Below are 15,119 nucleotides of genomic sequence, written 5' to 3'. Positions count from 1 at the left end.
AAAGATTAGTAGCTAATAATCAATGACAAGGTCAATTTTTAATTCCCAAAGAGAATGGTCCAGGCTTAGAGTTCATTTGATCTTGAGAGAGCTGCTCTGATTTAAGTAGATCCATTCTTGCATATYAGATGAGTATCTGGAAAATCTTCCTACTGCTAAACAAACACAGACAYTGTCTGATGGTTAATGCACTAGTGTGTATTTCAGGGAGATATGTGTATCTCCCTGAAATCATCTCTTGTAACATCACTTTTAGCATCAAAAGAGCCACATGAGGAATCACCATCTGCTTATTTCATCAACAAGGCAACTGGCATTGTATGAGAACGGTTTCTTACCTTRAATGACTCTGATTCACAGTGCTTGTTTATAGCTCTTATGTGGGACTCACTGTTAAAATTTATTAATGGTCAGGAAAAATAATTTCCAAATTAAAAGTATGGAATGCGATTGTTTTCCAAAATATTTTAAAACAGTCAATTGTATACTTATGTTCTGTATACAGTCTTAACTTTGACCTTATTGTTATCACATGGTTGTGCTTCAAGATATTTTTTCTTTGTGCACTCTTTTTTAACTCTCTATAAGGAAGATACTCTAGTCTTCTTCCTGTATTATACAAGATGATATCCAAAGTGGATATACTGTTTATTAGTCACAAATATTTTAGAGCCATAAGGTGCTGTATATCCAATCCAATGAATATATCCAATATATTCACGGTAATGTCCTGTGTCAGCATTAAGCTAGTTTAAACAGCTTTCAACCTTCTCTGGGTTTACTCCCAGTATACTTGTGACAAGCAATTATATCCTTTTGCAGCCTTCATTTTGCTAGATTAATGAAGCCAAACTCTTCCAGACTCATTTCATGTGATGGGCCTTATGTTTCCTGAATATCCAAAGCATTTCTCTGCACTAGTGAGGACCATCATCCTGTGTTCAACCAGGATGCTTAGGTCTTTCTCCTTGATATTTGTTTCTATTCAGTGACCTTCTAACCAACAACAGAACTTTCCATTGTCAGTCAAGGACATGTCCTTGCATTTGTGATGCAAAATATCAATCCAATTTTTATGGCTTAGAGGCTTCAAGGTTATCTTACTCCTTCCATATGGCATTCCAATTGTATCCTGCTTTTCTATTAATTTACAACTTCATCTCTTCAGCTAACTAGCATCCTCTGCATCTGGAGCATGTATTTTCATTTTATTAATGAGAAGATGAAATATGGCTGATGCTCRAGAAGTTTCACTACTGAACTTTCCTTTTAGTACTATCAATTACCATCTGCTTTTGAAGTTATCCTTAAAATCTTCTATTAATCACCATTTTATCTGTTTCACTCATAATATTTCTTGTAATACCATATCAAAGACCCAGGTATACCACCTTCTTTGATTCTTTTTGAAAACTTGGGTTATGATAACATAGTTTGACCCATATAACAAAGTCCACAGCATTTCACTGAAAAGAGAAGGAGATTCACTCCATTCATTGCAGCTGAAGAATTGTAGGAGTACCTTTGGTAAACAGGAGTAGAAACAATGTTTTACTTTTAATTTGTGCTATTGGTATAGCATGCAAGTCAGATTTATGATTCCTGCTGGGAAAGTGGGTGAGACAAACCACTTCAACGAAGAGATTCTTGGTTACAATCTAATGTCTGAAGAAAATTTTAAGCTTCTATCTGAGAGTTCAAAAAGTGACACTAGTAGTATCAAGATATTATAGTCCTTAGTTTTCTTTTAAGCTGACATGTGAAAAGTTGAAGTGTACATTTTCCCTTGTTTGCTTTTCTTAGTTCATCAGAGCTCTATATTTCATCTGGAAAAGGTTACCAGCTCTCTAGATTTGAAGAGGGAGAACATTTTTAAGCCTTTAAAGTTTCTGCCTAGAGATAGAGGTACCTCCTCAAAGGAGCTCTTCTGAGAGAGTTAAAGCCCCACCTCTTCCTAATTAAGTGCTGCAAATTTGCTGATAACTGACAAGTGAAGCTGATGTTCTGCTGGTAACCATTCAGTAATTATGTTTATTCTATACTGGAGGCAATACTTTTTCACTCAGCATAACAGGCTAATAATTGTGTGCATGGTGCTTTCTCCAAGCAGCATCTGTGGAATTAAGAGGAATGAAATTAAACCTCCTGTCTAACTTGGCAAGTGGAGAATATTTTGTGTAAAGACATCTGCTATTCAAGTCACTCCACTGTCTGGATGTTACTTGTCCCTTTTTTCATTTTTAGTCACATTTATAAAACATGTTAGGTATTTCTGGACTGGTCTGGGCTGCTTTACATCACTTTGGCTAAATTAGAGATGGAAAACATAACCAATATCCTCTTTACAGTTCCCTAATAAAGGGAAATGTATGCAGAGGGGTCTTACTGTGAATGCCAATTAGCTCCACTGAACTGAATTATTCTGCAACTTAAACAAAAAGATAAATCACAACCTTGAGGGTGAATCACTGTGATATTCAGGAAACACGAGAAATGAGTCTGACCTGCAAGTTCAGGGGCAGACAGGAGCAAAAGGCAAAGAAAGCATGTCAGGGACAGGGTTACTTTGTCCTATGGCTTTCTTAGATTCGACTCTTTTTTGCAGTCCTTTCCCATCCCTTTATWTTCAGCATCTCTTCAGCTRAGGCAGAGCAGGRAASAAAGGGCAGAAGAGAGCACGGGCAATGCAGAGACGGGACACATCCCAGTCAACTGAAGCTGGCCAGAGCACAATTCTTTCTCCTATCTTGGCAGAGAGTGGAGTTTACCCACTCTCTCATGTAAAAAGTCTGAGCAGCAAAAAAGCTTGACAGAAATAACTAGAAACCACTTCCCTCCCTTTCTCAGGCATGATGCCTATTGATTCTTTTCTCAGGGAATATCTTTCACCTGTATCCAAAAGTGATTTGCCCCACAGYAGCTGCACACAGCAGTAAATTTTACCAGGTTCTTTCATGCCAGCAGCCTCACCTCCACTGACTCCCTGCTTCCCAAAAAGTTCACAGGCAAGTTCACTGATGGAGCACTTTTTTCTGTGCTTGAGAAAATAAAATATTAAATGCTAAGAGGAAATACAGAGCACTTGGTAGCTGCAAGCCATACTGGGCAAACACAGGTAGCAAACACAAGCAAACACAAAGACATTACAGGGTATTCACATTTCATGTCAAACAACCAACAGAGCATTCATTTCAAGATACCTAGCTAGATATTCAACTGGCATAAAGCACTGACAGAGCTGTTCTGCAGCAGTTGAGGAGCAGGCTTATGAAGGTTATGGAAGATACAGGTGAAATGATGGATAGCATATTTTAAAGTAATAGAGCCTAAAATAAATCCATATCCTGTGTAAGTGTAGATGTTCTGACAATATCTTCTATCCATTATCATTCTCCTCAGAGCACTCTACTCCTGATTTCAGATCTCTGAAACAGGGTTAAACTGGGTGCTGTTCAAACACAGTGCATCGCTTGGCTGGCTTTTAAAAGTATGGTCAACATTTAGGTCTCTTACCTTGCTTGAAAGCCAGTACTGTATTGAGCAAATCTAGACACAGCTCTCATCCTTATATTGGCCGGCTACGTAAAGGCTTGGTCCAGACCTATCCCTTGCATTTAGACAAGGCTCACACCTGAGGTATCCACCTTAAAACCTCTGATACAGGGAGTAGCAGCTGCTCAGCCTACCTAAAGACAGAGGGAAGAAGACTTTGCTTGGGGAAGGTACTCAGTACATACCTAACTATAACCACCTGAACAGCCTTATTTAAACAGCAAGGGGGGGGGGGGGACACACACCTTCAAAAGATCATGTGCTTGCATTTCTTCTTAAAGCAGCCTTTGAACTCAGGGGGTAATTTGATTCCTYGAGCACTAATGACATGGTGTGATATCCTGGTTCCCTCAGCAAGGAACATTTTGAAGCATTTTTGAGAGGACTGCGTACATTTTGCAATGTTTGAACACCCCCATGCCACACAYGTTTTACCCCAGCAGTCTGAGCTGCTTCTCAGGTTTTGTCTGCCTGAAAACCCTGGCAAGTTTGCAGCTTTTGCCAGTCRAGCTTGTCCATGGCTGTTCTTCACTTTGAATGCAAATGAAGATTAGAAACAAAGCGCCTTGCAGCCTGTGTACCTCAGTGCACAGCTCAGCTCTAGAATTTGAGTCATTGTGCTAAGTTTCTTCAGCCATATAAAGGTATTCATACAAAAAAAAAAAAAATGGATGTAGCTCAGTGTTGTTGTTTTTCCTAACAGATTGTTTTTCTGCTTGTCTGAAAACCAAAAAAACCCTTCCCACAATGCTGCTCTACAAATGAGACCTGCTGGGGAACACCGAGGGTGTTGCAGACTTTCCCTGCCTGCGTGCATGGGTGATCTGTGTTTGTGAGCTGTATGGTAGCACCAGGCCATGAGTTAGCAGAGATTTGTAAAGAAGGCTTACTGGTATGAAGGCTTTTTGCAAGTTCCCATGGTCAAAAGTGGCATGGAAAGTCCTGCTGATATCCCAGGAAGGTGACAGTGCTCATCACAGGCAGTGCTGGCAAACAACACAAGTGATCCAAGCCCTGGCTGAGGTCCTCTGCCTCTCCTGCATCTCAGCAGGGCCATCACCTGGTTCCAGCCAGCACATTGACCCATGCCAGCTGCTCAGCAGGACTTGTACGTTTGCCATCTGCCAAATATATAGAAAGGCCCAGTGGTTGCAAGGAAGCTTGGGTGCTGGTCTGGAAAGGCAGCACGTGAGGAATGAGAAGCAGGGAAGTAAAGGATGTGTTGGAGAGGAGRGCGTATGGGCTGCAGTTAGGGTGAGGGGAGCCTGGAGTTGAAGGCTCTGGATTTTGGAGATGATAATGCTAGAGAAGAAAGGGAGAATGGGAGTGTCTCTCTTGATTTAGCCTCTTTAGAATATTTAGATTCTGCCAGGAGATTTTGTTTTATTTTCTTTTATTTCAGAATATTTAGGAAATACAGCCTTTAAATCCTTCTTAAGGTTCAGCATTGGTAGAGGCTTGTATAACTGCACAGATGTAACTGGGGGGAAATATATTGATGAGATCAGAGGAATGGGACGTTAAATGTACTTATTTTCCAAATTAAGCTGTTGGGCCACCAACTAACCATGTAAGTAGTAAGAGTTTTGAAGGCCAATCTTTATTCTTCAGGATGCTTGTATGGTCTGTACCGTCTTTCCAGGAGATACAGGCGACAGACTGGCCATTTGAACGCATAGTAGAAAAGTCCATAAAGCAGTTAAAGCAGCAGATGAGTGTTGTACTTTAAATCCTGGCTGCAAGCTATACATGTTAAAACAAGCATTCAATTTGATCAAAAGCAGCACATGTCACCTTGAAGCATTCAGCTGTCGATTGATAGAAGATGTTCATATCTAGATGCAGGTGACTTTTAAAGACATTTTCGTATTTTTACATGAGACCAGACAAGAATGTTAAGAATATTTAAATATAAATCTTAAATGAAAATAAGGGTAACTGAGACTCATCACAAGGATTAACTAGCCCAAAGCCATACCAGTGTCGCTACCAACTTCTCATACCATTTGTTTTGTACATTTGTACACAGCCAAATAAAACCGCAGCCTGATCTATGGTGGATGGTCAGTATGTCCATATATAACTGAGGTGAAGCTAAATTAAATGAATTAATATAAGGAAAAAATTAAATTCAAAATTTTTAGATAAATRTCTAAGGATCTAGCTCTTTGTGGAAAAAAATATTCAGCACAAAAACATTACTTTTGTGTTAGAAAAGGAGAGAAACTAAAGCAGTTTGGCTGAAAATATTTTGATGTTCACATTTTTATACAAAAAAAAAGATCAAAATCTTCCACAACATATACATTCCACAAATAGATAAATCATTCATCGAATAACCAGTTCTTCATTTTGAAGCAATTTAGACAGACACTTGACTGTCATTTCTCTTAGTCTAACTGTTTCCAAACCCCAAATGTCAACATTAAAACACCCACTTGAATCACTTTTGAATGAAAGCGAATGTTTATTTTAGTTCCCAATCTCTGGGAACTGTACCACATACTACGGATGATCTTGTTGGATTGCACCGGTTCATAATGGCAAGGTATACATAGATCACGAGAGAGAGAGAAACACTAATCTTCTATGTTCTGTTTTAAACTTTGTGTGTCCAGTTTGCAATGCTAAAATAATCCTAGTGGCAACAAGAGGGAGAACTTTTTACATTTAGTAACATTTATTTCTGCATTCGGTATCAAGTACATAAGTGCAAATATTCAGAGTCCATAATTAAGTCCATTAGGAACTACAGAGAATGTAATACAAATTGTAATAAATTTAACAAGCTGGAACTTTCCAGTTACCATACATGTAAATTAGCCTGTCAATCCCTTACGACAAAAGTACTGGGTTTTGTTTTCATTTTTTGAGTTATACAAAACTGATTACCATAAGTACCGATTACTGTTTATTTTATTGGTGCTGGAAAACACTAAAACAGCAGTCTACAATTCTATATAGTTAATAAAGATGAATCCAACCAGCAACCCAGTGACGTAGAAGCAATTTTAACTATTGCATCAGTGCGCTAAGCAGGAAAGCCCCTAGCCACATGTAACATTAAAAGTTATAGAAGCGATGCCAGTAGAAGGAGGAAAAACACTAAAAAAATAAAATAAAAAAGGTCAATATTATTTAGGCTCTCACCATCATGCACTTTATAAGCAACACAAAAAAACACATCTAATACACTTTTCTCTTTACTATACTTTAGTGCTTGACACAAGTGATTGCAAATATTCTAAGTGCAGAAGCAGCAGGGGAAAAGCACTGCTTCCGATTTTTATGTTTCTAAGATTATGGTRTTGAGAAAAAAAAAGAACAATAAATTTGCAGTAAGGTGTAAGAGCAGAGATGTTTCACTCTAGATTCCCCCATTATTCACTATTGTAGTTGATGAATTCTTGATGTTGGCTTTACTCTGCCTTTCTCTTAGCACCTGGGATTTTAGCCTGAATCCTAGAGGGAAAAAAAAAATTATATGGTCAAGCAGCTAGTCCATTACAGTGCAGCCCCATATAAAGTCTTAGCCAGGATAATCTTTTGTGTTCAGTGTGTTTGGTGAGAAGTGGACCAGAATATAATCTGAAAAAAGGATGGTACCCACTCCTACCCTACTTGTAAGTGGCCTGGTTCTTGGCAATTCTTGTAACCATGTGATGTTTTCAGTGAATTCCTCCTTGCTTTGTTATCCTTCTGTGGCCTACTGTCAATCCAGGAATGATGATTAAACACAGAATTTTCWGTATAAACTTTCAGTCCTGCCCAAGGCTGCGGGTTCACAGAATCATAGAAATGTTGGCTGAAAATGACAGGTTAGGTCTTCAGCCTAACCTCGCTCTTGAAGCAGGACTATCGCCAACACTAGGTCAGGTTAGCTGTGGCTTTGTTTTGCGGTATCTTGAAAACCTYCAAGGATGGAGGTTCTGGCACTTCCCTGAACAGCCTGCTCGACACTATACTAATCTCCTGGAGAAAAAGCTTCTCCTGATGTCCAAACTGAACCTGGTAAGCTGAACTTATGCTGCTGCTCTTTGTTATAACATCTGCTACCTCTGAGAAGAGTTTAGTTCCATCATCTTTCTAACTTCAGCAACTTGTAGGCTGCTGTGAAATCTCCACTTAGTCCCCTCATTGCCAGGCTAAACAAGCCCATTTTCCTCAGCATCACCTTGTGGGTTGCTTGATCTGTCCCTCACCAACTTGTAGCCCTCCACTGGATACTTGTTGTTCAGCCATCTTTTGCAAAGCCGTGAATACAAATTACTGAGGTGTACRGACTTACCTTTCAGTCCAGCCATCCAGTTCAGCAATTCACAAGTGTTGTGAATTATACTTAGACTTCACTATGCCCTTGTGAATTCCACAGAAGCTTTTGATACARACAGCACATTAGGAACTGGAGCAGGCTGCCTCAAAAATCTCATTCAGATGTTCTATCCATTCTATGATGGTTCAACACCCTTGAGGTCATGGTGCTTATAGGTATTTGCTTTTTCTAATTCCCCTTTGCTTATTAACATTATTATTTTTAACTCCATGGGGTAATGTCCCTGAATATGAAAAKCCAGGTTTGGGGTCAGTGAAGAAAGGAGTTAAAATCTTCCATTTGGTCTGTTGTGGTCAGGTGAAGTATGGACATCAGYCCCTTATAGAACTGCTCCATCCACAGCTCCCCGAAAGGGGAGGAGAGAGGAGAGAAGGAYGCAGGGTCTCAACTCAGCCTCAGTCTACACTCATCTGAGAAGGAGTGCATCCCTCTAGAGATCTGCCCTCATGCAGGGGAAGGCATCATTCACACGGCAGATTGTCTCCAGGACCACCCAGCTCTTAGCCACCCTCAGTGCACAGCAACCTCACAGCAAGATTTCTAGTCAAGTCACTGCTGAACTTACTTTGCCACAACAGTGTTTATGTGGGTCCGCACCAGTCCCAAGTATTGATCAATCTGTGCCTGCAAAGAGCACAAGGAAACAAAGTCAATTGRGATTCATAAGGCAGAAGCACCCAGGCACCCAACTGACACAGCTGTGGTCATCCTGCTGCTGGACTTACCTGGTACTTGTCATATACAACAGGTAGAGTAAACATAGACACCACAGCTGAGGAGAAAAAGAGCACACTGTTACATTGCTGCTCATCAGATTCCTCCAGAGATGAGACCTACTTCAAATAGTGACAAATGCATGTCATGCCATTTGGTCAGCTGATCCACCAGAGATCTTTGTATTAAAAAGGAACATTGCTCAGGCCTCCCAAATATGGATTTTCCCATTCCTCTGGATCTAGTAGCTGCAACCCCATAAAAACAAATTGGTTCCAGCAGGAGGGACAATACATAATGAATACAAGCTAGAAAGGGAAATAAAAGTTAATGGTTTAGCTGTGAGGAAGGCATACTAAGTATTGGCTGTTTTGTCTAAGTAGACATCACCAGGGAGTTAAAATTAAAAATAGATCTTAAAAGAAATGATAGTTTTTACCCATTATCAGAAGAGTCAGGCCATTGAAGAGGGCTCCCACGTAAGTCAGCAGCCACATTAGTACTGCAAACTAAATTAAAGATGGATCATTACATCACTTCCATTGTCAGCATAAGAAGAAAGGCGTTAACTTAACTAGCAAATATAATGGCACATTAGCCTTTTTAATGTGTAATGGGATTTGTTAAATAAGGTGTATTAGGAACTAAGGATTTCTATCTGCAGGTGACTGTAATGCTTTAAAAAAAATCAACGCGGAAAAGGAAAATAAAATATTCTGCAAGCTTTTCAGGGATATTAAAAGCAAAAGGTAATCACTGGTACTTTTTTTCTGGGAGTATAACCCCATTTACCCTTCTGCAGTTCACTGCTTCTGATCCTCTTTGCTGAGCTTTCATGTATATCCCTGGCTCAATTGTATATTCTTTGGAATCTGCATTGAGCATGGAATAGGCAGATTTCAGCATCCAATGTTGATGGAGGCAGCAGTCACCAGGTCATCCCCCACTGATTAATCACACCCACTGTGATAATCCCAGAAACTGGTAATTCCTTAGGGCTGGGAAATGGACACATTTTCAAAAYACCTTTAGTAATTTAGGAACCTGAGCCACACAGGCTCTCTTAATGGTCTTTGCACTGAGGAACACCTACTTTCGTGTAAGGCTGAAAATAAATAACCATCACAGAAGGAAGGGAAAGAAGACATTCCTCCATACCAGGAAATGCCACTATTAGAGGAAGTCTAGATTAACAGAGGGAGAGGACAACACATCATTTTGCAGCAAGGCCATAGAAAGCATAACTCAGAGATGCTTCAGGAACTTCAGTGGAGCTAAGCTGAAACTTTCAAAGCTCCTGCATTACAGATCACTAAATTCAAGTGCAGATTGCCAAACCTCTAATCTATAGAAAGCAAATAGTTTAAAAATCAAAAAGGAGAGCAACTTCTATACTTTGTAGCAGCACACAGCTAGGTTTTACAACAACAATGTCAACGAGAATTAGTACTTTGAAATCTAAATTAGCTCCTCTAGAGAGGGGTTAAAAATGTCTAAAGCAATCCTACTTTTAAGGAATCCACGAGGTCCTGGACAAGAAAGAGTCTCCTCAGCTCTTTGACTGTGCTGTTGACGTATAGCTGGAGGCAGTCTGTGTATTTCTGAATCTGGTCCTGTGAAAGATTCATTTCCATCTCCAAGTAGGCTCTGCCAAAAASACAGGTTTCGTTATCAACCCAGGCAAGTTCACCTGCTGTTCACACTTGTGCCTTTCTCCCTGTCACTTTATCCTCCCCAGATCTCATTTCTTTGCAGCTGGAGCAATATGTTTCTCCAAGCACAGGCACAGAGCCACCAGCACACGCTATCGCTRCCTTGTACCAACCTATCTTCCTGGGTGATCACAGACTGAGCTGGGCCAGTTTGACTCGTCCTCCATGCAGACTCCTGCTCTGGAGGAACTGATGTTGTTTTCTGGCCACGTGTCACCTCCAGCAGTGATGCTGGCCTAAGGCCTTCTTGCCCCACTTCTCGCTTCTCTGTCTCTTTGCGCACCCTGCACTGCCTTCTGGGCAATGTGCCCGAGTTGCGAGWCAGATCACAGAACTGACCCACGTTGAGAAGACAGAACAGGAACCCAATAGGACCTTTTCTCAGAACTGTGTTTGTAAACCAGAGCAGTTCCCTGACCTGGTTCACAGACTCATTGGAACAGCAGAGGAGARAGGATTGCTGCTCTCCTGGAGCAAACAGCCTGGACTGCAGGGAATGGTGAGAGCTATCATGCTAAGATGATGCCCTGTCACATCACAGCCTAGCAGTGCTGGAGAAAAGATATAACTAAGCTCCCTCTGTGCCCAGTGGAGTGTGCCCAGAAGCAATGCTTCTCCTACTKGCAGAGACACTCTATTATCATTAGCTCTAATGAAACTCCTTTCCTCTATTCACTCTTAGTTTTCTGGATCTTTTGACTTTCACACAAAAATTTCCTATGTATTAAAAGATGATTGCTTTTATGTGATTTTTTTCCCCAGAATCTGAACCAATGCAATCTTAAGGCTCTTGAGACACTGAACAATAGAAAAAAAATATTTTCCTTGTTATAAGCAAAAGTCAAATTGTATCTGGTATAAAAACAGCAGCTAAAGAAACCTTGACTGTCACTAAGAATTAATCCTTTTCAAGAGAAGCGGAGCCAGGCCATGTCTGCAAAGCACTCACTTGAAAGGATGACCCTCATCCGTCTTCTGCACAGCCTGTAGGACCGATTTGTAGATTCTGAAGCTGATGGTGGCTGAGAGACCAGCGAGGGCAAGGTAGGCCACGACGCTGACGACACTGAACTGGGTCAGGGAGAAGAGCAGCAGCAGGAGGCTCCCAAACACTATCCCTGTCTGCTTGATGTCACGCCAGTACAACAGATCGATAGCTGGGGAGAGAAGACCGAGATGTTAACCATGGGCGTGGGATCTGTGTTGAGGCCGAGCTCTGTGGCCACTGAGATGCACAGGGTCCTTTGGAGGAAAGCAAGGGGAGGAGTAATGCTCCCTCTCATACCAGCCTAAACAGGATTTTACTTTGCTGAGAGCAAAGTGATTTCAGAGATACACTAAGAAAAACCAAGACTGATGACCTGCGTGAAATCCTTCTATTTCATGCGTATTATGTCTCACCAGCCCCCTCTTCACTGTTTAAGAAGATGGATGAATATCCTCCAGATGCAGCATGGTGGGTCTCCTGCAGCAGCAAGGCAGCCACATGCTGGGCTTTGTTTTGTTCCTAGGGTTTCGTGGAAGTTTTCACACTAACTTGCATTTATTTATCCTCCAACCAGGAAAAGTTTCTGCTTTACRTTAAAATTTTGGATTTATTTTTGTCACGAATCCAAATCTCCAAATATTTTCATGTTCTGGATCAAAACATTTTCAAGTTTTCATTGTTGGTAACTGAGAAAGATTGGAGGTAGCCACAATAAGCCAGTATCCCACWGAAAGTTTTGACAATATAATTTTGTTATTTTGAAGTTCTGAGAGAGAAAAAATGCCTGCTTTTTTTTCACTGCTTAATGGTTATGTAGGTAAGGAATCATCTTACAGATAAGACCTTAAAGTGCAAAAGAATCCCTTTTGCTAACTCTCAYATTGAAACTTCACCATTTCAGAAATATTTTTTAGAAAGATCTTTCTGCATCTTAGATAACTTTTCTTGTGTAGGTACATGAGAGATGTTAATTAGACCAAGGCGAATCCTGAAAAGCGTTTTCAGCAAATGTTTTTACATTTGTAAACAAGTTCTTTTTAAGAGTGTTTTTCACCTGGTCTGTATACTTTGTCCCAACTACTCTAGAACACAATCTTACTGAGAGGAAAAATAAGCATAGAAGCAAAATTTTAAGAAATGATTGCTGAGTATCCAGTCCATAAAGGTGAATTTAGTTTATTTACATCTGTAACCTATTTCTGAGAGGAGTCTTCCTCTAGCCAGCTTAYGACAATCTAAACAAAACAGCTCTAATTTCATACTGTTCACTGAACAAGTCCCCATGAACAGCTTGAACACAACACCAGCCAAACATTTTTTTTTATAGATGCTGCTTGACAAATCATTCTGAACAAAGAGCAATTCAGGAAAATTGCAATCTGTCCAAAGAAAATTCACAAATACAAAAACAAACAAAATTAATCCAGCATAGTAGCTCTTACCATCTAATCTCCCAAGAAGTGTGAGTCACCACTGCATGTTTATCTTGAATCAATGAGCTATTACTCATTACTATTACACATACTAGCATTACTTTTCAAAGTGATGCACTTGAGTCCAAAAAATGCTATTGTATTACTGAGTWCTAGTCCCTTTGTGCAACATTCACATCCTATTATATTCTCCATCAATATACAAAATAAAATCACTCCTTCATATTTCTAAGCGTAAGCATTCAGCACTGTATCATGTGCACACATGAACAGATGTATGGATTACATCCAAGCCACGGGATGAGGGAGCTCAGTGGCAGGTGCTGGGGTCCTGGGTGGTGACTATGCAAATTAGAAAYGAGGACAGAGTGTGTTTCTAGCTATATGCTCAAGTTTCCTTCCTGCAGAAACCAAAGGGTATGGATTGAGCAATGCTCCGAAATGCCGATAGGACATAGCTAGAGTATGCCCCTGCAGTGGGGAGGTTAAGCAGGCAGCCAGTGTTCAACAGATTGCTTGTAGTGTTGCAGGGCTGGAGTGTGAGCTTCACAAACTGTCTATACAAAGTGGCATCTAGAGCACARGTGAATGGTTTTTACCATTTGCCATTCTCTTTTTTTCAGTAAATGTACTGAAAATTCTGCACTGAAAATTCTGCAACCTATGTGCTTTCAACCGGGCTGCATTTGAATAAGTGATATTATTCAAAGCCTGATCATTTTTTATACTTAAAAATTCCTTTATCTGAGGACASTACTGGAAATTTAGGTGAACCTCACTTTCTGGAGATACTTCTATTTCATGTCTCACAATACATGAGCACAGAYGAGCTAGCTCAGGATGCGCCACAAGGAACGTATCTGCTGATGAAACAAAAAGGCCATGCAGTAAGGGAAAACATTACGAGGTAGGCAGTAGAGAAAAACAGATAAGATCTGAGCCAAAAATAAGAAAACCCATTTAAGTGGAGTTCCCTGAGTTTATAGCAACTGAAGATAAGACCCAAAGTGAGCAAATAAGCCCTCTCRCTTTCTCTCTAGGATCTTCTGCCTCATTTCCACAGGCTGGAAATGGGCTGTATCCTCAAACACATTTGCCAGAGTGCATTCTCCCATTCTTCTCAATGGGAAGGATGCTGAGTGACTCAGCACAGACCTTTTCTGGGTAAATATATATTCTGAACATTGCACCTTTCTGCCATGAAATTACTGGAATATTTACTAAGCCGTATCAGTTAAAGAAAGACACAACTCAGAGCAAGATGGACAGGGGCCAGATGACACAGTTCTGGAGATACATGTATGTATGGGAGAGATGAAAAGACAGCTGGCTCCCTTTGCCAGCCAAGTAAGACCTAGGAGAGAGGTACCCTGTGGCTTTGAGACTTGAGGCAAACATTCCCGTGTTCATGGAAAAACTACGTGCCAACTACTACTTGGAAAATCCCACCACAGACAACACAGAGGAGGGAGATACAAGCGTAAAGATTTTTATGCATGTATCCTGGTGCCCAACCTGGGGACACAAACTGCCTACTCACAGGCTGCAGTGGATCTGTYAGGATATTCGAAGGTAGGAACCAAGTCCAGCTCCTGCCTCGCATGGATGCAGAGCTGCTGTAGTGCTGCAGTGTCCAGCAGTCTGGGCCCGATTCACTGCTCCTGCAGCCATTCCTCCTTTGCCTKAGGGACAAGGTGGTGAGCCAAACCACCCTGCAAGAGGCAGTGCAGAGGGGATGTGAACCTGATGGCTCTTTGGGCAGGGAAAAGGAGAGGGTAAAAGAAGCAAACTGGGATGAAAGGTGAGTGCATCAATGCAAGCCCTCTTGCCCCTGCCTCATCTCCATGATCAAGAGCCCRGAGCTAGAAAAAGGTGGAGTATGATGGAGCCTAGCTGCAGTCCACAAGCTGCCCTGGATCAAGCATTTTTTGTGTCAACAGGCCTCAGAGATTTGAGATGTATCATTTTCCCTGGAATTTAAACTTTGCTTAAAACACCTGCGTATCAGAGCTTTGCATGTTCCTTCAGTTACATTTTCAGTCACTTCAAAGGCTTTTTATTTTACATTTAYCCTCTGTTTCCTTTAATGAACAAAATCTCCCTTTAAGGTGAGCAGATGGTACAGGGGCTGGTGTGGTCCCTTCTGGGGCCAACCTTGAATGCCTGAGGACTGCCCAGCAGTGGGGTAAAGTGGGCCTCAGGGCCACGTGCCCACCCCTACACAGTCTCTGTCCTGCCTATCCCCCACTCAGAGTCACCTACTGGGCATCACAGCTCAGTGGAAAGAGCACACGGAGCAGGAGCTGGACCAGGGAATGCACTGCCTAGTTCTGGATGCCCCATCTGAGAGCACAAACCCAGCTCTAACCACAGGCAGAAGCCTTTCC

General features: G+C 41.1%; 1 protein-coding gene across 2 annotated transcripts in view; it reads right to left on the bottom strand.

The window, feature by feature from the left end:
- Positions 1–5,999: 5,999 nt before the first annotated feature.
- The window catches only part of RTN1 (reticulon 1), a 114,634-nt gene continuing 105,514 nt past the window's right edge, over positions 6,000–15,119 (bottom strand). For both annotated transcript variants that reach the window (XM_085315063.1, XM_085315064.1), the window contains 6 exons: positions 11,261–11,468; positions 10,108–10,246; positions 9,039–9,108; positions 8,611–8,657; positions 8,451–8,509; positions 6,000–7,014 (listed from right to left, as the gene is read on the bottom strand). In XM_085315063.1, the coding sequence (XP_085171189.1) occupies positions 6,972–7,014; positions 8,451–8,509; positions 8,611–8,657; positions 9,039–9,108; positions 10,108–10,246; positions 11,261–11,468 (566 nt within the window). In that variant the 3' untranslated portion in view covers positions 6,000–6,971. The remainder of the gene's footprint in view (positions 7,015–8,450; positions 8,510–8,610; positions 8,658–9,038; positions 9,109–10,107; positions 10,247–11,260; positions 11,469–15,119) is intronic.

Source organism: Rhea americana, unplaced genomic scaffold (assembly GCF_003343005.1).
Source record: "Rhea americana isolate MKP2758 unplaced genomic scaffold, rheAme1 scaffold_42, whole genome shotgun sequence".
Taxonomy (NCBI): domain Eukaryota; kingdom Metazoa; phylum Chordata; class Aves; order Rheiformes; family Rheidae; genus Rhea; species Rhea americana.
This window is presented reverse-complemented; position numbering and strand designations above follow the sequence as displayed.